Below are 25,252 nucleotides of genomic sequence, written 5' to 3' on the forward strand. Positions count from 1 at the left end.
AGAGAATGCTTTTAGCACAACCCTATTCTGGAGAGTGAACTCTTTTTCTTTATGTTAGAATAAAAGACTCAAGCATTGAAACAAGCTGGTCTGTGATACATCTGTTATTACTCTTTGTTTCTGATAAACTGTCAATATGCAGACGACTACCTGGAGTTCATGGTGGAAGTTGGGAGACTGACGATCTGGTGACCCGGTGTAATTAAAACACTGCATTATTGCTGTTATGTTTAACTGTGTATCACACTAAAATGCAGCTGTCATATCACCAACTGCTGCCATTGCAGGCAGCTTTACAATAAAAGATGTTCATATAGTATTAAACATGTTACTATGCCTGTAAAGCAGCTTGCTCTACAGTCATGTCCCCAGTAGGTGGTGCTGTGGTTAGTTTCAGATGCTCAGTCACTCATTGCTCATTCAGTGACACATATGTGTCTGTGTGTGTCATTTGCTCCTGTTGGCTTACAGTACATTGTAAAAACTTGTTGAGAATCTTTAATATCCTAAAGTCACAAAAACTCTGAAAGTATGCAGAAGTAGTGAGCAACAGAAAGACAATAAAATAAATTATTAAAAAGAGAGTAATATTTGAAAACAAGTTCTCACACAAGAGAAGAACGAAGATAACGATGGTGGAAAGGCTGAAAGGTGTGAGGGCCAGCTCACACACAAATTAGATCTAAATGAGAGAAATGTATGCCTTTTGTCAGGTGTAAATGTAAACAACCCTCCCAATTATTATTTGCCTCATGCATTTCTCAGAAGTAGACGTGTGTGTGTAAGTAGTTTGCAAGTATGCAAAAATGTGAAAGGTGACACATTAGTAGTGTGAAAACAACAATCTTCTTTAGATGTAGTGTGAGAGCAGTGTTTCAGTTCATTCTAAAAGGAAGACATGACTTTATTACTATTACCAAATGTAAATGTGAGGGTCTGTGTGTTATGATTCTAATGTGTAAAACAATCCATAATTCATTTGAAAAAGTTTTTTTTAATCAGGCACAGACAAATAATACATTTGGATTATTCAGTTTGTATTATAGAAATAGGCTGAAGCATAAAGGTCATTAAAAATAACTATAAAAGACGACATCTAGATACTCACAAATACCAGTACCACCCATAACCTTTGTGCCAATACTACAATGATTACCAATAGCCTATATATGTCATTTATTTCATGTATATAGTCATTTTAAGCTTAGCTAATAGTCAGTTGTACAGTTTGACTTATACATAAATTTCTTACCTGATCATAATTCAATACAGCCTTGTTATATTTCTGACTTGACAAACATTACTGATGTGAACAAACCTTCCAGCTACCATTTTATTCAGATGTTTAGATCACAGTTGTGGCTTTAAGCTTCTGTGTACATGTGATGATGGTGTTGTTTGGTGTACGTGTTTGTGTGTGTCCTGACCTCACTTGCCTGATGTGCGATACAGATTTGTGATGACAAGATAAGCAACAGTATATAAGAGCTGATCTTTGACCTCTTTGACACTGAGAGAAACAAGAAAAAATCCTCCTGCACCAGGTTTAGTTCAAACTCTCCTATCATCCTCTTTACTAATCGATAGACTGTCACTATAAGAAGTTTGTGGCCTGCAGATGTATTACTAACAACCCTGTGTCTTTTCATCAAAGCTAATCATCATCTTTATCTGCATCATCTCCACCATGAAGATGCTGACTGTGTGTGCACTTGTTTGTACATTCATGGTTCTGACCGGAGCTGCTGGTGAGTATTGTGTAGGAGAGTACTGTCAAGAGTAAGTTTTTGGGTTTTCTTTCTAAATGCTTCGTACTGGTGACAGATTAAAGTAGTTTAATATAGACATTCAGTTTCTCAAAGAATGCATGTGAGTGATTTGCAGTCCAAAGCAAGAATAGCACATATATGAAACAGGAACTGACTGAACTTATAACTGTAACACAGGTGAACCAGCTGTAAACATGAACAATCATAACTGAGCTGTCTCACCTTAAACCAGGTGATTTCTTTACTCGCCTTCCTCATCCACCATACCTTATTCACTTTTTTTGGTTATGTTGGCTTTCTGTCTCTCAAATGGGGTAACTTTATTTATTTATTATTTTTTATATTAATTAAAAAATATCAGTCATGCATAATTCCTAAAATAATTATACAAGGACACTTTGACATGCAGCAGGGGGAACCCACTCTACATCACGAACCACAACTTCAATGCCGTCTTCAAAAATTGCTTTGCCATGCATTCAGAGATGGATTCAGAGACATTTGAAAAGTGTTTTTCTTAAGAAATCAGACACTGATGGTGCATCACTGTATTGTACCGCTAGTTTTGCTCTGGCCAGGAATCAGGGGGAACCTGGGACATTTGAAACTACATAGAACTGAAGTACCAAATGTTTTGTCAGAAAAATAAATAGTTCAACATAATAAAAGACTCAACACAACCCACTGTCCTTCTCAATTTGTCTTCAGGCGAGCATCATGTTGTCAAGTGATCATCTTGTGGTAGCTGGACTGAATACAACTGTTGCTGTTTCCATTTGTTCCAAAGGGGATGACGCTGAGGTAATCAGGACAGAGTTTGCTTTCTTTGACCTGGGTTGCATTTAAACAACGCATTATTGTTAAACCAAACTAAGATGGCGAACATAATCATACCTGCTAAACATCAACACAGCATGTTAGTATTGTCACTGTAAGCAAGTTAGCATTTTGACTATTAGTATTTAGCTCAAAGCGCTGCTGTACCTAAGTACAGCCTCACAGACACACTAGCATGTCTATAGACTTTAACAAAATGAAAGTTCGTAGCAGATTGTGAAAACAGCTTCAACAGAGACGCCTTTAAAAATGGCTAGGCCAATTTTTCCCTCGCCCAAATTTGGCCAAACTGTGGAGCATTATTTAGCCCCTTTCGTGACAAACTAGCATGACATGGTAAATAATGGATGCCTTAGGCGATCTAATTTCATATGAGAAGAGTGTGACCAAGAAAGGAGAAGTTGATAAATGATTGCATCAGAGTTATTATAGTATCTTTGTGTTCTTTTTTACTGTGTCGCCAGGGCCCTGTTCTTGTAGATTAACACAGAATGACAGATAATCACAGCTTTATCTGATTGATGATGATGGTGATGATGATGATAACACGTAAGCTTTTGAGAAATCATTAATTGTTAACACAATTTTCAGAATAGGAAGTTAATGCATGATAATATAGACTACGCAATAAGATCAAATAAATACATACAAACAAAAATGCATAAAATGTATGTGCACTGGGATAAGGAGAATTTGTTGTCACAGTACTGTATAAAACAATATTTATTTTGCAGATAAAAGAGATTATTTTTATGTGAAAGCCTGTTTTTCTATTTCACATGACTTGTTACGGTTCTCAATAGAATCAGTTAAGCAATTACCCCACACACTTTCCCATATAGCTCTCGGAAGTAGCAATTATGTGAATTCAAGAAAGGAGAAGTTAATGCATTATTACAACAGAGTTACAGAGTCACTGTATCTGTACACCCCCATGCCAGAGTGAAGAGGAAGGTTGCAGTTTACACTAAATCTTCCTTGAAGTCTCTTTATAATGAACAATAGACTATGGAAAGCCCCTACAAACTTACTGAAAGCAACTCTCAGTTTTAATTTGGGTATGCTGATTTTGCTGTGCAATATACTGGAGGTGAATTACATTTTCCATTAACACCTGTGCACCTGACAACATGACCAGATACTTGAAGTGTGAAAATATGTTGGGCTGAACCCAAGGTCAGGTCATACATAGCTTATACTTAGTTGTTGTTTTTTACCCAAGCGGTATGAACACTCTTAGCTCTGTGTGTTTTTTCTTAGCTGCCTTTCTTGTATTAGATCAAAAGATAACACACTCCATATAAGAACTGGTCTGTTGTTCAGCACCTCCGCACAAGAAGGCCAAAACCACAGGCTGACACTGATAAAGAAGATAATTCTGCAGGCAGTTCTGCTGTGACACATCTCTTTCTCACTTACTTCTCTTTAATAGGTACTATTAGTTTTTACATCTGTATTATGTCTACTATGAGAATGCTGACCGTGTTGGCACTTGTTTGTGCCATAATGATTCTAGCCAGAGCTGATGGTGAGTGTTAATCCCAGTGTTTTGAGGTTTTTTTCTGTGTGTGATTTGTACACATCCAATAATGTAGCATGGAGACAAACCAGGAGCATGGCACTATCAGACACAAGAACAACTGTACATACACATTTGGTATAAAATTACTAGTAATTCAATGGTTCAGATTAACCAAGACGCATTGCCTTTCTTCTCCATTTCTCTTCAGCCGAGACTCAGACAGTCAAGACACCAACATCTTGTCCCAGTAATTGGACAGGTATCGACGGTCGCTGTTTCCAATATGTTCAAGCAGCCCTAACTTGGGCTGAAGCAGAGGTAATCAGGACAATGTGGGTCCAGTGTACAATGCTGACACACAGTTTTCGGCATTGTGTAACTTGGTGTTTTTGTATTTGATTGATTAATTGATTTTTGGAAATTAAATTCCATTATTTGTGCAAACCTCGCTTCTGTGCACAGCGAGAGTGAGTACCTTGAAATTCAGATGATGATATCCAGGGTCAGTAAAGGGTTTGGAAGGACATGGCTTGGAGGCACTGACTGCCAGCAGGTATATCATTTGTCATTGCAATCATTCAAGTAGGATTTATTTATTCATTTATTGTTTTCATTCAGTTTTAAATTCAGTCGTGTCTTTAAGGAGGGCGTTTGGTTGTGGAGTGATGGCACACCTTTCGACTATCACCACTGTGGAAGGTTTGACAACCGCTGGTGGAAGGAGCACTGCTTGCAAATGAATTATGGAGGTAAAACACATTATGAGAGCGGCGTGAATGATGATGATAATGATCGTTTTTGCAAAAATCCTACTACAACTACTACAACTAATAACAACAAATTATGTTAATTATTATCATAGTGATGTGATGATGGCAGCCAAAGGTTTACTATTAACAGTATGAAGTGATATATTTATACAGAAAAATGACTGACTGTCTTTGATACTTGCAGAAAACAAGTGCTGGAATGATGTGAGGTGTTCCAGCAAACTTCCAGCCGTCTGTGCCAAAAATCCCTAAACATTCCTCGGCTGACACAGAGGCATGAACCCCAACTCTGGTGCATATGCGTTTGGGATTATGACATTTATTTCTTTTCTGTCGCTACTATTGCAAAGGAATGACGTGACAAGTGATATAAACAGGAGCTGGATTGCCTCTTAGAGGCCTTGTTTTTTTAATAAGAGCAAACTGAATGTGTTATGAAAAGAATGCTTTTAAGCTGATCTTATTCTGGAGAGTGAACTGTTTTTCTTCATGCAAAAATAAAAGGCTCAAGCACTGAAAAAGGCTGCTTTGTGACTTTTTGTGAAATCTGCTGTTATTAGGGGTATAGCACTCTTGCATATGTGTGAAGATACCGATCAACATGTATTTTACTGGCTAAAGCTTTATTGCTACAACATCCAAACCTCACACAGACCTTCCTGTTTATGATATTGTGTCAGGGGCCATTCTGTTTTGCCTTACAGTTCCTGCTTTTTCAGATAAAATGAATGACCATTTTTAGTTGCTCTATACGTGTCAATTCTTAGTGGATCTTTGTGCAAATGCATATTGTCACAGATGTCATTTTCAGTACACGACACAATTCAATCAATCAATTTTAAATGTAAAAGGTAAAAAAAAGTACATTGATTTAAAAGTATATATATAAGTATACAGTGAAATGATTGTTCACTTATTGTTAAAAGCAGCTAACACAAAGGAGTGAAATATGTCATAATTTACTACTGTTCTACTTCTGATCATATATTTTAATGAAGTACCACCAAATAATTTGTGTTTTTTAGTTGTTATCACTGTGCACATGCACACAACAGCAGCAGAGATGCAAATATTGCAGCACTTAGAAGAATGTTCATGTGCCCAGGATGTCATCTAATGTGTTTGGTATTAATCCTATTGACGCTAGTATTGATACTCAAAACAAGACTTCGTATCGGTAGTATGAATACTTTTGGGATCAAGCAGATGAAAGATAAAAAATCCTCCAAAAATCTTTTTAATCAAACCCACAAGGTTTACAATCATGTGAAAAATGATATCCGCGAGAAACAGTCTTCTCTCTTTATACTGCTGTGAATAAATAGGCTTGAGAATGCATTCACCATTTAACCACATTCCCTTTTTCTGGTTTGAGTAAACAATGCTGTGTCAATTTCAGTGCAATTTGTAGATTTCAATATTAATCATTCACAGTCATCTGTGAAACAAACAATTCCTGTAGTTACTGTAACACAATGTTGTAAGCCAATATGGCCAATATGTAATCAAGTGTGCAGCTTTGTGAATGACTGAGTCATTTACATTGCTTCCATGAGGGCCTTCTTTTTCTTCCTCATAGGCTTCTTCGGGATCTCAGTTGTGTTGCTGCTTTTGTTGCTGGCACTGCTGGCTCTTTTCATCTGGTACATTACCTTAGCTGCTTCATCAGAGAGAGTCTGCAGGGTGAAAGAGATGATAAATCAGTGTGTAAGGGACATAAACTGTCCCATCTGTGAGCCTTGATTAAAAGGAATGTAGTTTAACGGTTTTTAAGGTCTCTGGAAACTTCAATCTCTGGAAAGTTTTTATGGAACACATAAAAATCATATTTTAAGTGTATTGGAGAAAACTCTTTCTGGGAATAAATTTAGCAGAATTTCATGTCAAACTGATTGCATCACCCAAAGGGAAAATGGATTATTTGGAGTTCATGTCACCTAGATTTTGCTGCAGTCGCATTAGATTCGAAAGTTATGGCAGAAAGTTTATGTTAGAGTTAGATGAGAAGATTGATTCCACTCTCATATCTTTTCAATAACATAAATGATGTAAATATCAATATAAAGCTACAGCAAGCAGTCGGTTATCTTAGCTTAGCATACAGACTAGAAACAGGGAAATAGCAAACCTGACTTTTATCATAATGATTTTATTTTGGTTTTGTATGAATGAAAGACACAATATATGAATTAATAATCTTTAGAGGTGCTGGTAGGCAGATTTTGTTACACTCCCAAGCCAAGCAAGCCGTTTCCCACTATTTCCAATCTTACTCTAACTGACTTCTGGCTGTATTTTAATATTTAATATTTATCGTAGAGTTTAGAGTTGTATCAAGCTTTTTAATTTAACTCTTGGAAAAGAAGCGTATAGGTGTATTTCCCAAAATGTTCAACTATCACTTTATGGGGGCAAATAAATTCAGTAGGCAGTTTAGAGGTACTAAAAACATGGCACAATCTGTTTTTGAGGATGGATTTTTGAGTCAGAACATAAAGTGCTTATGAATGGCCACAAGGTGGTGCTACTGTATTTAGAACTGTACCAAAAACTACTTCTACTTGGCCCATTGCCTCACTATTACCCAAAATTAGCTGACATCTGTTTTTATGATGTCCTGCTCAATAATAAAGAAACACGAACAGGATGACAAGAGAAACAAGACTGCAAACATAACCTCAGAGTTAAAGATAAAGTGAGATAAACCTGATAAAACTGCAGATGACACAAAATTAAACCTTTTAAATCCTCTTTGGCTTAAGGAATTAAGAACATCAAATTACTGAATTAACTTCATTGATAAATTAAATGTATGATTACCTGGGATTCTGTGGTGATGTCGTCACAGATTGTTGTCATGGTGTCCATCCAGTTGCCATAGACACTCTCTTCCTTTTGGATTGGCCTCTGCTTACTATGGGGCAGACAGAGGAAGAGTATTACCAAGAACAACACTCTGAATACACTCAGAGACACACTAACCTTAACCATCAAACCTGCATGCCTAGCCTTAACCTTTATCCTAACTTTAACCTAAACCAAATTGTAATCTTAACACTAAAAATAAGTCCAAAATAAACTGATAAAAGCCCACAATGTGGCCACACTACCAGAATAGCACATGCATGCACCCAAATCAACCACTGTGTATAAAGCAATGCGTTAACTTGTCTCATATTGTTTGTTATTATATTTATCATATGGTTATAGTCTCTGCGTTTAAAATTTTAACAATTTATAAAGAATGTCTAGAAAGCTGTGAAGTTTGGAAATAGTGACCTTGTCATAACAGTAACAAGTGGTTTAACACAAAAATTGGAAATAACATTTCCTATTTGTTATATTAAATCAAGAGTGCATCGCCATAGCAACATATTATCAATGGCTTGATATCCTGCCATTCCATCCTTGTTTGGTTATTTCAATATATTGTCATCGACAACCTTTCTGTTTTATAGGTTAAAGGGAGTTCAGAGGTAAGAGAGTCATACCTGATTTGGTCAAGCAGGTCTTGCTGTGCTTTCAGTTGCCTCTGTGCTTCCCGCACTCGACCTTCCATGGTTAAACTGGCACAGAGTTGAGCACAGTGAACGCCAAGCACCGCCATGTTGAGGCTACCGGCGGAAATCCGACTTCAGACAGAGGAGATGAGAAAAAGACATAAATGATCTCTAAGACAAACACAGCAGATCATATTCTTGACACTCGAGTTTCAGCAATGATATTAAAGTGATTTTTAATACATTACAGTTATTTAGTTACTTTGAGTAACTGTTCAATTTTTGATCAAATAATATGTAAACATGATGAAGACTCTTACACAGATTTTTGTGTCATTTATGATGGTTTTTGATACTCTTACCAATACAATCGAGTGAATACCACAAATGTTTTCAACCCTACAGTGTTTACCTGCTGGTAGTAACTGGTCGCTGTTCAGTAATGACACGAGTTACTTTTTCTTGGTCTCTGGTCTTGAAGCTCAGCTGGAGTTGAAATGGAAGCGTCACCTTCTGCAGAAAAACTGTCACACACATCGACACACATCTTTGCGTAAGCACCTCGTGCCAAATTTAATTTGCTGTGTTATTATTATTAATTTGTTATTAATATGTAAAATTCTTTCAATTTCATTTTATGTGCTAACATTGGCTAGCAGAACACACTACTGGGTGTGAGTCCCCACAATGTTACTGGGCTGCCAGGTCACGGTCCCCACAATGAGGTATAAACAGGCTAATAGAATATGACAAAGTTGATTTAGTTTGGACAATAACGCTGGTCTTACCATCCATATACTGTGGTTTTACAGCAAACTGGAAGGTGATCTCCAGATCCTTGGTCACATTCCCTATCTCTCTCACCACTTTGTGATTGTTTTCATCCTCATAGGGGAAATACCTACAAATAAAGTCAGAGAAGAGGATCGAAAGTCATCATAAAAGAGCTGCATTGCATGGATATGGAAGGAGAGAAATTGGGAACAGAAAGGGCGTAAATGAGTATTTTCATATTCATATTTATATTTAATATATATACCATTTTTTATACATTAGACTTATAGTGAGCAGGGACATGTTGGTGTCTGTGGTCTCCTCATTGGTAGGTTTCTACACACAAAACAACCTGAAAAGTTCCTGTTACTGTATTTTTAGTGTCAGTCACCACTTACACTCCATCAAGAGCAAGCAGGGTTGCCTTGACTCCTGTTGCAAGGACATTGTCAATGGAGGCTGACTGGATCTCTGTTGCAACGGTACCGATGCTCACCATGTTCACCTGTGCAGCAGAGGGAACAAGCGTTTATAAAAGTGTGAGTCAGTTTTATAAGTCGTGTATTTCCTCATATAATTTACATACATACTTTGATCATTTAAAAACTATACCAAACACGTAATTTGTTTTGCTTCATCATACCATGCTACGACAAAACACACATTTCACTTCTCTCCACATGCCCTGCATTTTTTCGAACAATAATCTTAGAGAATATAATTTGGTCATACTCACAAATGCACGTTTAGGAGTAGGGAATGTAACATTGAACCACAATACAGGTAATAACATTGTAGGGTATGATAGTATCAATTTAGTTCCAAGCCTCTGTAAGTTAATATTCATAACTTACTGAACTAAAACCAGCAGCTGCATTAATGGAAATCAATCTAAACCAGACTTAAGGGTCTACAGTCATGCTAGCGGCTCTGCAAGGCTACACTTAAAGTGCCAGTATACATCAGAGGTGCTCGTTGGATGGTCAAAAAGCTCCACACCTTTCCTTTCCAAAGGGCTGTTTAAGACAATTTCTGTAACTTTTTGCCAGATGTGTGGAAGTATAAAAACAATGACGTTAGAACTTGTCCCTCTAGCTCTTTTTTTATTCTCGACACAACTATTTCTGTCACTTTTTATGTGAACAACCAATTGCAATGCTAAGAGAGACTGAAAATGTGCACCTATCCCCATATTTTTGTACTCCTCCCTCTCAGTGATGGCCGTTAGGAACATGAACACACATTATAAATACTTTTGTCTTCAGACAGTGAATGACACATCATGCAAACCAGTTCTTTTTTAGTATGACTCCACCCTTAGGCTTTTACATCTGTTCATAGAAAATGAACCTATTGGTAATATGCCACACTGTTTGTACAACTACAACAAGTTTCACAGCATTAAACAACTATGTCAAAGAAGTTTTGTTTTGTTTTTCTCAGTGGTAGCAACTGTATTTATAGAATGTATGTGTGCGTCTCACCCTTCCTCCAGTAGTGTCAGCGAGTCTCCCAACGTCAGCCAAGCGACAGTCTGTCCCTTCAAAAGTCATGACTGATATTATGACTCTGAGAGATGAAAAAGAAAGAGAATATATCTTATTCAATTTTGGTTGATTTTAACTTTTGATTTAATGAGATTGATCTCTACACAGCAATACATTCTGGTCATCATACAACTGTGTGTGTCCTCACCCACTCTCCACAGCCTTTTGAGCCAGTTCCCTGTAGAAATATGGAGTTTGGGAAGAAGGGGACAGAGAGGGAGTTTGCTCCATTTCACCCAGTCCGATGTTGGCTCTGCCGTCAGTACACAAAATCACCTGCGGAGCACAGAAGATCAGGAACTCCATTACCCACAAGTCTCCTTGTCAGTTCTGTCAGCTGTCAGTCGACACAGGTGGTTTTCATTTTAAAGATGAAGAGACACAGTACTCAGATAATGATTAATAGGGGGTTTGGTAGGTCTGTGTATGTGGAAGCACAATATAAACATGAAATATAAAAGACTATGCTGAAAAATGGAAAACATAAAGCATTTTCCTAACATCTAAACATCCATATATGAATGTAAAAAAACATAAATGACAAAAACATATATTTTTGTGTGTTTCTTATTGTTAATATAACATTCTGAAAAGTTTATAGGCAATATGGATTTATTAAATGGCTTAATCTGCATTATATAAGTGCCAGGAATGTTTGTAAAAAATACCCATGTATATAAGGGTTATCGTGTTACATCGTGTTTGTTTAAATCGTACAAAAACATTAGTGTAAAAATGACTTCCTGGAGTCTCTGCTGGTTGCCTGGCAACCTCATGGTGATGACAAGACTCCAAGAAGTCACTCCTCCCATGCCAAGACAACGTAGAGTGGGATCAATCCTCTTATCTAACTCTGGAAAGGCAATATGTTGGACTATACCTTAAAGACTCACTCACCTTTGACCCGGAGTACCTTGACGCCATGGCAACTGAGGCTAACGCTGCAGGACCAAGACTCGTAGCACCATGTTCCCTGAGCCTGAATACAGAAATATTAAAAACAAAGATTTAATGTCTGAGCCACAGGGTACAGAGATCACTGAACCTGCCACACACAAACAAAACACACCCCATCATCACTTACTCTTTGACCCTCTGTATTAGTTGGTGGTAGGTCTCAGCAATACAGTGTGGGATCTTATAAGACATACCCTGTTGCCATATATGGTCAGAGTCAACCAACGCAAAATCCCTGAGAGTGAGAGGCGTGCTAGTACCATCGCCGTATATTACAACCTGTAAAAAACAAATGGATGAGAGGAAGGTTAGAGGGTGTTTAATGTTTAAGTATGGATGCATTTACAATAGATTGTAGACCACTTTCCCCCCCAGAATAACTTCCGTTAGGTAAACAGGTAGTCTTCTCGCGTTTATATATATATATGATTCTTTTTATAGGGCGTTCGACTGTCTCAGTATTGCTTTGTCCCCTGGTTATTTAAAATGTTCTGCTTTGGTAGATGTTCTTGGACTGAGGTAATACGGAGGCTACGGCAAGTGTAGTAATATATTAGTACCATGACATAGTTATGGGGTCTGCACAATGGCTAAAACCTCAAAACTAAACCTCAACATTTAATTGTGACCACTGAAATGTTTCTCCTTGTGAACATAAATAATGAGCACTTCAACTAAAGAGCAATTCAAATTGCTTAATTTAAAGGATTTGCATAGGCCTGAAGAAGTAAAAGTATTCAGTATTTCATAAGAAAAGAGCAAAATTTAAAAAAAAAGTTCTTTGGTTTAAGGTTTGTTTTTCCTCTTATATCCCTTTAATCATCCTGGACTAAGGCAATAATATTACTATGGGCTTTTTCAGGATTTATTTATCATAAATTAAGCAAAATAAAACACAATTAAATAAGATTATACATATGAAAAGATGAAAAGAAATTCATTGAATGTATATTTAAAAGATACATTTAAATAAAGATAAAAAAACAGTTATTACAATTGCCAAATAATTTTTTTCTGTCTTAATTTTAAAATGTAGAAAACTATTTTTCTTACATCATCGCTGAATGTGACCAGTGCCACTCTCCTGCGGGGAGACTGCTGCAGCAGAGATGTTAGCACCCTCTGCAGGGCATCCTGGATTCCCTGGGGAGGGAAAAAAAAAAGGATTTTTAATATCACCACATGTCTAAAATGTATATTACACAATGGGTTGAGAATGTATTCAGCCCTTTAGTGATTTAGTACCAAACACATCTCACCTCCAGTCTGGAAATGTATGTCTGAGATCCAGTGCTTGATGTTACCTAAAGTGGAGCAAACATGTCAGTCCTGGTCCTTTAATGCATTGGTGCTTTTGCTTAAGTAGGATCTGAATACGTCTTCCACCTCTGCTTCTACACACACACACACACACACACACACACACACCTCCGTAGTGACACTCATGCTGCCAGAAATATCCACACAGAACACCACCAGCGTGTCCTCCAAGTTCTGGTAGTCGTCCTCGCTCTGATTCGGCAGGTAAAGCTCATCACTGTGTACGCCTGCACGCTGACCGATACACACTCGTGCCCCGCCGTCGTTCACGCTGTTTTCACATCCACAGAACTCACACACCCATACCTGAAGAAGAGGAAGAGAGGAGGGAAGGTATACCGCTCATTTGTTTGAACCATCTTTGTACAATATGAGCTATAATTACGCCTTAATGCCTAAACTAAACAGAGAAGTCATGAACGTGTAGAGAAAACAACATTACAAAAGACATATTAACCACTCACATTCGTCTGCATAGTACTAAGACATGACAGGGCAGCACTACATTTCCCACAAATCACCGGGCTTTGAAAACTCTCGAGGCCTGAAGCTGAGAGAAGGAGAAAAATGAAAGCAGTATGAAAAAACAATCGAGCAGGTGTGTGTGTGTGTGTGTGTGTGTGTCTTCTGACCTTGGCTGATGTCAACCAGTTTTCCGATACCGAGGGAGACGACGTTGATGTTGGCTCTCAGCCTGCTCTCACCTTCCAGCTTGTCAACTGACGAATCACCACAAAGGAATGAAAATAGGCAAACAGCAGAATATGGATTTTAAAAGAGCTCCTGATTTACTCAGAGAAAAAGGAGCGGGGACGAAGAGCAAACAAAACTCACGTCTGGGTGGGACGGGAGGAGGGAGGGAGAGGGGCCCGAATGGAGGCTGAAAGGGGGGAAGAGGTGGGAGAGGCAGAGAAGTAGGCCGGGGTTTTCTGAGACGACGGGGAGGCAGCGGTGGAGGAACTGTACCAGGAGACAGAGAGAAAGAAAGAGAGAGAACAAAAGAAAAGAAAGATTGTGCTATGAGTCATAGTTCAACACCAATACAAAAAAAATGAAATAAAGATCAAAAACTAGAGTTTTCCGACCTTTTTTTTTTTTAAAACCAAAAAGCACAGAGCAAAACGTAACCTGCAAATGTTAGCAACTTAACTAGCGTACTTCCTACTACAGTAATAGGTTATTTCCAAAGGTGAGGAGTATTGCATTAGCTAACCACATGTAGTTTCATTACAAGTTAAATCGCACATATTCCCTTGTAGTATTTTTCCACTGTATGGAAGCCGGTCGTCAATGCTGTGACAGTTTACGCTAACAATATCAGCTCTGTCCAACCCCAGCCAAACTGCCACACAGTTGCCACACTGGTCTTCATTAAAGCCTTTTCTTTTCTGATATTAAAAGTGGTACAGGCTGTTTGAAAATACAAACAATATAGCATATATCTAACCTCTGTCTAGCTTGTCGAATAAGCTCTAAACTGCAAGACCAATCTACATCTATATGTCACATATTTACTCTGACAGAGATGTTTTAAAATGAGTCAGCTGGAAACAAAAAGTTAGCTGAATACAACGTTTTTCACATAGGTAACTCTCTAGCTTAATTAGCTAGCTAAAGCTAATAAAAGCTGCCAGCGACGGTTGTCATTTCAGCCAGAAAAGTCGTCGGTTGTTGGCTGAAACAACTGACACATTGTTTCAAATGTTACGACAAATTTTGAACGTAAATCTTGCACTGTGAGCACTGTAAACTGCGAATGTGCTGTGCGAGACCTGAAAGCTTGAAAACAGTAACTAAGGGAAGCTTAATAGCGAACATAGGACTGCTAATTAACATATTAGATGTTGTTAATCGTCTACTTTGATTGAAATCTGTTGGCACATTGCATCTATCCTGTTAGCACAATATGGAAAAGTACAGGAAGAAACAATACACCTACATTATGACAATTAGTAGGCTATGTGCTGTGTAGTAGTGTGCAGTAGTTTTCTGCATCACTTCCACACTATTCAATGATCGAATGAGACTTTTGTAGACTGTAATTTTAAGAACGGCTTTGTTCTTGCGTCAATAAATTTGTGTGGACTTCCCCTTGTTGAATTGCAATCTGTAGATCTTAAACCTGCCTCTGTGTTCTTTCTCTCTCTTGCATTTGCAAGCATGCCCACACACACACACGCACACACACACACACACACACTCACTCACTCACTACTTAATATGCTTTCCTGTTATTTTGCTGCAATACTCTTGAGAATGTGATGAACACTGAAAAACAGTTAATAGATGGTGTTGACCTTTATGGATGCTGTGTGTTTGTGCACGTGTGTGTGAGGAGAGGGATGGGGGGGATAATTACCTTCTTGTTGTTTAACAGTTACCATGTTGTCATACTGGGGCTCCATAAGAAAATCAGCTGTGGATGCTGGGAAAATGAGTTCATTAAGATATATTTATGGTGCTCAGGAAACACACTCTTATTTTGAAATACAGGTACGCTCACACAAAGGATTATCTGGCACGTCACCACGATTGCTTCACAATAAGAGCGTTAAATAGCAATCAGGCATGATACCAAAATAGAATGAATAAAACAAGAATAAAATCAACAACAAAACAACAAAACATGAATTATCAAGTGGATAAATGTATGTAAGTATTAAGTTTTTTTTTTTAAATCTTGGTATGATACAAACTCATTCAAAGTTCAGGGGTGACATTTCACACTCAAAAGTTTTTAATAAAAGTTATACCAAATGGAAATGGATGCACTCACCTGTGCCACCAGACATCCAATTACATACAACATGACTGCAGGCAAACTCCATCTGAGAAAGACACAAAATACTGAATGTTACTTCACCTATATTTTAAAGAACGTCGAATTCAGACATATCAGCGAAGACGACAAAAACAGCTTCCTGGCTTCGTGGCTATATGGTCACCATGGCAACTGGGGCCTTGATTTGGTTATTTTTCTAGTTAACAGGTGGGTGAGTAAAACCATGAAAGCAGCCATTTCCTGTTTGAACAACTGTAAGATAAAGTAGAACAACATGGTAAGTAATGGCCTGGTATGGGTGAAGCACGCATACAGTGTGTGTGTACTGTATGTAACAGTAGGTTTGCCACATGTGCAGTAGTTTACTGGATATTACTAATAACTGCCATGAGCCAACACAGCCGTGGGTCCGCCATTAAAGAGGTGCAAGAAAATCTGATCTGATCTACAATATTCGTTTTAAATTTACGTGACACAACAGGATGTATAATCAGACTCATTATTGGTTGTTTTTTAGGTGGTCACACCTCAAACTGCCTTGTGTGTCTCTAACCACAAGGTACTGCAATGCTGATGATGATTACTGCACTGAACCAAAACAGAGGTAAAACAATGATTTTATTCATTATTTAGTCAATGGAACGACATTTTATCAGCAACTATGTATAAGTAAATAATTGTTTTAATCATTTTTTCATTAAAGTAAAATTATAATATATAATAAATAATTTATACCATTGTAGGTCAAACATCTTTGGATTTTTTAGTTTGTAAGACTAAACTGGTAGTTTTAAGGTTTCACTATGGACTCTGAGTAATTGTGATGAGCATTTTTGTGATGACATTAGACACAAAGATACTGTTTTGCTCTCAGTCTTAACTCTTAATTGATTTATTTTACTGTATTTTTCATCTCTTTTCTGCTCTTTGCACTACATCCTCCTGTGCTGCTGTGCAAAATTTGAATGTCTCCCACATGGGATCAATAAAGGAACTATATCCTTATTCATTAACATGGAGGAATCCGGAAAATGGCATCATTTGTAGATTTAGATTGAACTTTCACACTGAACTGCCTGTACCTATATAGTGCATTTCTGGTCTTCCTCCACTCAAAGTGCTTAACACTACATGATTCACACACACACATTCATACACTGATGCTAGCGGCTGCCATGCAAAGTGGGGGCACAGGGGACACATTTATACGCCGATGACACAGCATCGGGAGCCATTTGGGATTCAGTGTCTTCGGGATTCAGTTTCTTGCTCAAGGACACTTTGACATGCAGCAGGAAGAGCTGAGGATCGAACCACCAACTTTCTGCTTAGTCGTTGGCCCGCTCTACTAACGCGACTAAGATCACCCCGTGTCTTTGAATAAATGTTAAAGGAAAACTGAGAATTAGGTAAACATGATTATACATATGAGGGTATTTGCTCTTTGTAGATGAGAAGATCGATACTACCGTCGTGTGTGCGCTATATAAACCTGCAAGAGGAGCCATCTAACTTAGCTTAGCACAAAGAGTGGAAACAAGGAAACAGCTAACCGGGTTCAGTTCAAAAGAAACAAAATCAAATCATTATACATTACTCTGTTCTTTAGTCTGTAAACCTGAAGAGTAAAAACATCAATTTGCCATTTTATAGTGAATCCTACTTCCTGGAGTCTCTGCTAGCCTCAGCCAAGGAATATTCCAGCACATTAATCCCCGTAAACAATCGTTTTTACACTTTAGTTTTCATACAGAGCTTCAGAGGTGCTGGCAGACGTATTTTATTCATTTTGATCAGAGCCAGGCTAGCTGTTTCCCCCTGTTTCCAGTCTTTGTGCTAAGCTAACCTAGCCACGTCCTTGCTGCAGCTTCATATTTAACGTTTACTGACGTGTGAGTGGTATCGATCTTTTCATCTAACTCTCAGCAAGAAAGTGAAGAAGCGTATTTCCCAAAATGTTTCATTCAACACATTCAGAGTTGCTTAAAAGAACATATCTTCATATATTGTCCAACTTCAAAAAGTTCACATTATCTATTTTCAACTAGTTTTTACTATTAAACAGATCTTCCGTTCTACATTCTGGCCTATATTTCATACTATAATTTGTACCTAATTGTAATGTTATTCATATTATAAAAATGATACAGATATCTGCTTTCCCAAAGGTAACATGATTGGTTTGCAGTCATCAGTCATTTTATAACAGCAGGTGACACTTACTGCAGGTAAAACTGTTAATGTCTCACTTCAACCTTTGGACACTCGACTACATGAAATAATTTTGGTAAACGTCAAATTAACAGAAATGAATAAAGAACACAGGAAACTGGTAGTTTTAGTGGTTGTAAGGTTCACTGATCTGAAGTGTCTTCTGAAGTGAAAGCACTTTCCTCATACCTCACATACATTACAACAAGAAAAGAATTACCTTGGCCGTGGTCTGTGTACAGCTGTGTCACTAAAACTGAAAGCAAGTGTTTTCAGCGCAGCAGGTTTATCATATGCGTGTGTGTGTAGGCGTGTTCAAAGTCTAAAAATGCAAGGCTGCACTTGTGTGCCAGGAAGTTGGCGTTGGAGTTCGTAGTCGAGAGAAATGAAAGCTAAAAAGGAAGAGAAGAGTTGAAAGAAAGAAGAAAAAGACTGGTATCTACAGACGTTTTAATCATAACCAAAGAGAGAGAAACACATGTAAAAGATGTATAACTTTTGACAGTGTGTGTCTGACAGAGGTTACCCCTTTTGGTCACTGAGCTTTGAACTCTGTGTGCAGACTACAGTGACTTACATGCTGTTAAAAAACACACATATTATATACAGTATAATAGTAACTTTATTAGTTAGAATTAACACTGTTAGTGCATTTAATACAAGTTCAGGATGTGTGTTACACAGTGCAAGATGAAAGGGAAATGAGGTTTAAAAACAAATGATAAAAAAGGATACATTATTAGTCTTAAAGGAGCACTCCAGACAAACCTTTGACAGTTTGAAGGTGCTTACCAGGCAGGGAGGGTCTAATGAAACATGCTATCAAGCTGTATTATGAGAAATATAGGATAACGTGTTTTTTTAGAGCTGTCTTGGAGAACATCTTTGCCCCTGCTACTTCAATTCTGACCATAATTTGTCTCTTGCAACAGTTGGAGTACTCCTTTAATTATAAAACTCTATTAGAGGGAGTCCAGTCAAATAAAATAATCTGCTTTTAATTAGGAATGTCTACTATATACAGTATGACCTGTATATACTCTATGTATTGTCTAATTCTTCGTATGCTGTGTATGTCCTGTGAAAATCTAGTTATTAGTATCTTTAATACACTCTGTGTGTATTCATTGATCTCTATTGTATTTCATTCCTAATAACAAGGAATGTTCAGTTCATGATTCAACCGCTTATACAAAACTCTCCTGCTGCGACCGTTATAATCACTTAAATCAGTGATAACAATAATTTATTTAAGTCTTGAACTAAACTTACAGTATTTCTGAGCTCGTTGATCAAATTTAAAGGACCATACTGGTGTTTCTTTTTTTGTTTTTGACCAATTTTGACCAATCTTGGTTATGGTTTCCATCACTACTAATAATTAATAATACAGAGCATACTGTCAGATTTTAGATACATTTTCTGTCTTTCAGGCACCTAATTTCCCAGTTTGTGTTCATTTACTGTATGAAAGTTTAAAATGTGCTTCAACTTGTACGACTTGTACCACACAAGTCACAGTTAACACTCTGGCATAATAGTGTTCTTCTGCCAGTATTAGTCTGGTGAAAGTAATAATCTGCTCGGATACTATTTAGTCGATTATTTCTTCCCTTCCAGCGACTCCAGCACGGCTCTTAAGATGGCGGCAACAGCCACGGCGCCGGGGTCGGGCAGGGTGACCCGCTCAGCTGCGACGTAGCTGGCTCTGCCCGCCCTCGCTGTGAGGTTACGTGTCGACTCTGCCCCCGAGGCCGCTCTCTAGGAAGAGACAGGCAGAAGATGAGGCATCTCGGGGAACATGTGAACAAACACTGCAGGCAGCATCACAACAAAAGTGTGTTAATGCACCTGAACGGCAGCCTGCAGTACGGCCATCTGACCACCAGGCGGTTCTGTGGTTAGCTTCATCAGCTCATCCACAGCAGGACACAAAGCATCCAACTAGAGAGGGAGAGAAACAGACATATGAGGACAAAGTACAGTACAGTAAAGGCAAAAGATTTACAATAACATGAATATTTACAGCTTGAAAAATAATATATTAATCAGGAATTTCTTAAATTAGAAAAGATGCATCAAACGTGGCAGAGAAATGAGACAACTCTCACCATCGTTCTGTCTCCAGGGTCAGCACCCCCATATCTGAAAGACAGATTCATGTGAATGTTTTTGAACTTTTGATTCATTTATCATTTTCATTATTGTTTATTTAAACATTTCCCTTTATTGAGTAATTGTTTATTAGTTAATTAACTTTGAAATGAAAGTTTTTGAGTTTTTTGTCAGACAAATAGCAGTTCACAATTACTTTAACACTTACTATAACAAATTTTTTCCTAAAGAAATTACTTCTATGAACTATCATCAACATTTTTAAATAAAAAAAAAATAAATCGAATTATTAACCAACACTTCTGTCATAATTTAGTATTCTATTCAGCACCTCAAAATGGATTATATAGACATGATGTGTTGGAAGTCATGTGTCATCCTGTGGCTTCTCTTCTCTTCCTCTCTTTATTATTTATTGAAACCACTGTTTTTTTATGCCCTCCTAATTTACAAAAAAAAACCACATTACCACACACGCAGATAAGTAGCACAGCAGCGCACGCAGACATGTAGGTATACTGAAAATAAACACAGGCAGACACACACACAGCCACACACCTCCTCATGGCCTGTGTCCCAGCATGCATTGCACTAGCCCAAGCTGCAGCGTTGCTCCGGCCCTCAGTCACATGACCAGCCGCCGCGGTCAGGAACAGACTGTACAACTGAAACACACATGAAGATGAGTGTGTGTTTGTGAGGGTAAAGCTAATAATTAAACACTTTATGTCAAAACTTACCGCTCCTGAAGACCCGCCCATCTTCTCCTGCACCAATCCAGCGAGGACGGATAACAGTCGCCCGGGGCAACCAGGGACCACATGATCCTGGAGCCACTCCTGGATGGCTGAATGAGCATTTTCACAATTTAAAAAAATCTGGTTAGAAGATCTAAACTTATAAAAAAAAAAAAAATAATATAATAAACTTATATGTTATTGTGCTGCTGCCGATACTACACACTCTTTGCTACCTCTAGCGGCCTGTGCATGAGTGTTCCCACAGTCTCCGTCCCCTCCTGCACGGTCCAGGGAGTTGAGTTCTTCCTGCTTTTCCAACAGCGTGGAACAAACCTTCTCCAACGCTTTACGCATCACAGGACTCAGTGGCCCTGGCAGGAAAAAAAAACAGACATGTTTTATTCATTTAAATATACATTTTTGTAATTTATTAACAACACGCGAGGCTTTCCACAGAATTGGGCAGAAGATGAACGAGCATCACCTTTCCTTTTGTAGTTGCTCCTGTAACATATGATTTCACACAAATTCACCACCATAATATAAAGTGATATATTTACATGTACACACTGTAGGTAATCTTGGAAACCAACCTTCAGAGTGCGTGTCGTCCTGGGGCCTTATGCTCACGGCTTCAGGGTCTTTGATTAAGCTGCGTCCGCTTACACACTGACTGCTGAGGTTTGGCCAGGCGGGGGCGCTGGTCTTAGCATCTTTAAAAGGATAGAGGATGTTAAATCTATGTGTGTGTGTTCGCTCTTGTACTTCTATCTTTGTGAGGACGATTTGAGTTTTAGACATTGTGAGGACATTCTGTTACATCCTCTCTCCTTTAAAGGGCTGTTTAATGTTAAAGACTTGGTTTTAGGTTTAAGGGTAGAATTAAGAATTAATTCAAAAACATTTAAAAAGTTAGTATAGTTTATGTATATTACGAAATGTTTAACTATTCCTTTAGAAATAGGGTTAGGGGCTGCAGACTGCATCATATCAATGAGGGTCCTTACATGCATAGCAATACAAACATGTGTGATGTCTGCGTATGCTCACCAAACAGTCTCAGTGTTTCCTGGTTGGCCCTCATCAGGGTCAGCGACACTCCCGCCATCTCCAGGGATGTCATGAACGACCCGGACATCACCCTGGCAACCGCCACACCGCGACTCTCTGTAACCATAGAAACCTGCCAGTCACACATCCTCAGAGAAGTTTCCCATCAAAGAGAGTTCAACTTGGGAAACTGCTGCTGCCTTGCTCTACAGGTCCCTGGCTGGAGTTATTTTAATGCGTATTAATACATTAACACCAGCAAGCAAATGTAACCATAGTTACCAAGACAGATGATGGCCGCTCTAGTAACCACGGCCAACTCCAGACAAGACAGAGCTCCGAGGTTGTTCACACACACAACCACACTGTCTCCTGTATACAAAAATAAAGACTCACACACATTTCTAACACAAATTGGCTGCATACACTGTTATCGGTATAAATAGAGACACAGTTATACTCAGAGGACCTGACTTAAGAGGCAGATGTGATTGGCTGTCAGGGTTGGTCATGTGATCTATCATGGTCTTCACCACCTCGTCTGCAGATGCAACCTGATAAACAGGATAAATGAATAAGACAAATACATGAAAATATGACAAGAAAAAGGGTTATTGCTAAATATTTATAGCGGTTTTAGGTTGGTACTGGCTCAGTCTGATTCACCTTTGACCTTTTAATTCCAGCTTCACCGTGGATTCCTGAGGAAGATGGAAAACAAATGTCACTCTTTAGTGCTGAAATGCTAAATTCTATCCACTTTCATTGTATTTTGGGGAAAATACACCTTAAACAGAAACTATGCAAATACAGCTTAAAAATGGATTTGTGTCATTTGAGTGAACTAACCTTTTAAACACACTTTCGGTCCACAATTTGCTGTTTTGACGCTCAATAACCAATTTCAAAGTTATCAGTAATCCATTAACAAGTGGAGCAACAGGCCACTAGAGGGTGCTATTCACTCACAAAAACATCAACTTGTCATGCCCACCATAATAAACTTTCCTCAGTTTGCAAATTAATACAGAGAAGCAAAAGATGCCAGATATTTACCCTCAGCTACTTATTCTTAAGTCTGTCAGATACTTTTTTTTATCAGATCAGGAATGTAGATTTAGTTCAGGAAAACTTATATCTACAATCCTCAATCTGTCCCTCTCTCTTTCCACCTTCTCTCTTTCTTCATCGTCCCTCACCCAGTCCCAGCTCCATGTCTCCCGGCGGTAGCTCGAAAGAAGGCAGGCAGCCTGGGACACTGCACGGAGACAGACTCACCCCCAGCGTGCCTGCAATACACACACCAAAAACACAGTTTATCACGAAGAGTATCGCAGTGCTTCTACCGAGTTAAAGGGGGTGAAAAAGTCAGACTCACCAATCCCCTTCAAGAGATCTGTCACTTTGGAAACGATCTGGTCCAATGAGCAGCCTTCCTCTGCTAAGGCACCTGCCAGCTGACAGAAAGTGAGAGATCTTTTAAAGGCAGGTATCAAGAGGTGCAACAGGCAACTTTTTCATAAATAAAACAATATCTGGGTTGTTGAGTGCATGAGAGCATGAAAGGAAGTGCAGGATCAGTTATAAATTGCTGGAGTACTCCTTTAAAATGTATCATTTTACTATTAAATAATCCTGGACTAAAACAAAAAACAAGACACATTAAAAAATGTCCTATAAAATGTTTTGAGATGCATTTTCTATAAAAATTGACACTTATTTCACTCTTTAAGTATGGAAATGTGAACCCTAGATATATTGAAATTTAGTATTCATTCACATTGATCTTTCATTTATTAATCAGAATTTCTTTTATTTCTTAGCTTGAATTATAAAACTTAAACTTAAATAAAAACATCCGTAGGTTATACCTACGCTTAACTATAGAAACTGTTCTCACGAGGTGACAAAACTGGATCCTCACAAGAAGAAAGTGAAAGAAGAAAATGTCTGAGCAAAGTCCATTTGCAGAGAAAATGCAGTTAAAGTAAATGGACCTTAAGTTAAGATTTGTTTTTCTCATGCTACTATTTATTTCTAAGGTAAAGAAAGAAGATTCACGCTCAGAATTGCTGTTGTTTACCTTGTGTATGAAGATGGTGCCACACAAGCCTCTCCTCCCGGCCTTACTGGGCTGGTCGAAGGCGCAGTCCTCGGCCACAATCACCATGTCAACAGCGACGCCGTGGTTACGGGCCTGCTCCGCAGCCAGTCCGAAGTTGAGGCGGTCGCCGGTGTAGTTCTTCACAATGAGGAGAACTCCAGAGGCTCCTGTGGAGGGAGGAGGGTTGTACGTCTTCAGTTAATTGCCATTTAATTTAATTATTTTAAAATGAACATTCACAGTGGTGGCTTTAACTTCTTTTAACACAATCAGTCTTTTCTATTCAAGATGGTTTTTTGCAATGATGATTCCCTTTATTGTCCTGCACACATCTTTAATAAATGAAGACAGAATCAGAGGGAAACGCTGGCGTACATTACCTGCATTGTGCAAAGACAGAATGGCAGCCAGGATGCTGGCAGGAGGCGGAGACGCAAACACCCCACCTGCCACAGCTGCTGACAGCATCCCTGCACCAACATAACCTGGAGACACACGGAAGGGGGGGAAGGGGGGGAAGGGGGGAGTAAAATGTGAGAGATAAAAGCTGAGAGAACTAGAAAAAAAAAAGGTCCTATTTTAAAATGTCCTACCCCCGTGTGCCGGCTCGTGTCCCGACCCCCCTCCAGACAGCAGAGCCACTTTGCCCCTCAGGTTGTCCAGGTCGGAGCGGAGCACAACCCTGTGGCCCTTCAGCAGAGACAGGCCCCCGCTGGCCCTCACGAGGCCGCAGAGGGCCTCGTCCACACAGCTGTCCGCTGAGTTGATCAACTTCTTTTTGGCCTGAGAGAGAAATATTGAACGTACGCACAAAATGTAGAGTAAGCACACAAAATATGATGAGCTGTTATAGTTTAAAGTAGCACGTATGTCCAAATGCTGCTTATTAATAACAGGACTATAATAATATAATAGTACTTTTCATACACAAAACAATTAATTTATTTGCTTAAATCACTGAACTCCCCCTGCCTTTATTGGGGACAGGCCTCTATTTGGGACAGGCCTTTAATTCCTTTAGCACAAAACTAAACTAAACTCTTGCTTCTCTTGAGTTTTGTTCAGCAAATTTGACAACTAACATTATGATTATGATGCTTCAGATGTTTTTTTCCGTCTCTCTTTTTGACCATGTTACCGGTAATTCAGAATGAATTAGCGTTACACTTTGGTTTCGTTGATAGTTTTCGTAAAATATAGTGAAAGATTAAATTGTGGAGAATCTAACTGATCTAATGATGTGCAGCATGTACA

General features: G+C 38.6%; 3 protein-coding genes across 3 annotated transcripts; 1 reads left to right on the top strand and 2 right to left on the bottom strand.

The window, feature by feature from the left end:
* Positions 1 to 1,687: 1,687 nt before the first annotated feature.
* On the top strand, positions 1,688 to 5,150 carry LOC118338502 (ladderlectin-like). Its single transcript, XM_035675815.1, has 4 exons — positions 1,688 to 1,748; positions 4,569 to 4,681; positions 4,772 to 4,877; positions 5,083 to 5,150. The coding sequence occupies exons 1-4, from the start codon at positions 1,688 to 1,690 to the stop codon at positions 5,148 to 5,150; spliced, it is 348 nt and encodes a 115-aa protein (XP_035531708.1).
* A 681-nt stretch (positions 5,151 to 5,831) lies between these two features.
* si:dkey-9k7.3 (circularly permutated Ras protein 1) lies at positions 5,832 to 18,244 on the bottom strand. The gene is made up of 19 exons (XM_035675611.1): positions 18,210 to 18,244; positions 15,773 to 15,824; positions 15,356 to 15,421; positions 13,831 to 13,956; positions 13,629 to 13,715; positions 13,461 to 13,546; positions 13,105 to 13,302; positions 12,936 to 12,980; positions 12,730 to 12,819; positions 11,804 to 11,955; positions 11,617 to 11,698; positions 10,868 to 10,995; positions 10,657 to 10,741; positions 9,571 to 9,677; positions 9,187 to 9,299; positions 8,811 to 8,922; positions 8,390 to 8,530; positions 7,719 to 7,812; positions 5,832 to 6,574 (listed from the first exon to the last, which is right to left on the bottom strand). The coding sequence occupies exons 2-19, from the start codon at positions 15,822 to 15,824 to the stop codon at positions 6,437 to 6,439; spliced, it is 1,902 nt and encodes a 633-aa protein (XP_035531504.1). The 5' UTR covers positions 18,210 to 18,244; the 3' UTR covers positions 5,832 to 6,436.
* A 270-nt stretch (positions 18,245 to 18,514) lies between these two features.
* Positions 18,515 to 24,781, bottom strand: tkfc (triokinase/FMN cyclase; the record flags this gene model as incomplete). The annotated part of the gene is given in 16 exon segments (XM_035675612.1): positions 18,515 to 19,750; positions 19,841 to 19,933; positions 20,101 to 20,134; positions 20,663 to 20,769; positions 20,845 to 20,951; positions 21,078 to 21,215; positions 21,438 to 21,557; positions 21,895 to 22,011; positions 22,177 to 22,266; positions 22,364 to 22,448; positions 22,561 to 22,595; positions 23,094 to 23,183; positions 23,273 to 23,351; positions 23,978 to 24,165; positions 24,379 to 24,483; positions 24,592 to 24,781. Coding segments are annotated over 16 exon segments (1,737 nt in total), but the record flags the coding sequence as incomplete, so codon positions are not given.
* Positions 24,782 to 25,252: the final 471 nt, after the last annotated feature.

The sequence above is a fragment of the Morone saxatilis genome, unplaced genomic scaffold (genome assembly GCF_004916995.1).
Source record: "Morone saxatilis isolate NCDOM2014 unplaced genomic scaffold, NCSU_SB_2.0 Contig4, whole genome shotgun sequence".
Lineage (NCBI taxonomy): Eukaryota > Metazoa > Chordata > Actinopteri > Moronidae > Morone > Morone saxatilis.

Bases quoted from the DNA above. Each gene is read 5' to 3' on its own strand.
- si:dkey-9k7.3 (XM_035675611.1), bottom strand. From the start codon at position 15,824: ATGGAGTTTGCCTGCAGTCATGTTGTATGTAATTGGATGTCTGGTGGC. The intron at 12,820-12,935 runs GTGAGATGTGTT...TTCCCTCCCCAG, and splicing joins CATACATTTCCAGACTGGAG to GGAATCCAGGATGCCCTGCA. The intron at 10,742-10,867 runs GTGAGGACACAC...TTCATCTCTCAG, and splicing joins CAAAAGGCTGTGGAGAGTGG to AGTCATAATATCAGTCATGA.
- LOC118338502 (XM_035675815.1), top strand. From the start codon at position 1,688: ATGAAGATGCTGACTGTGTGTGCACTTGTTTGTACATTCATGGTTCTG. The intron at 4,682-4,771 runs GTATATCATTTG...CGTGTCTTTAAG, and splicing joins GAGGCACTGACTGCCAGCAG to GAGGGCGTTTGGTTGTGGAG. The intron at 4,878-5,082 runs GTAAAACACATT...TGATACTTGCAG, and splicing joins CTTGCAAATGAATTATGGAG to AAAACAAGTGCTGGAATGAT.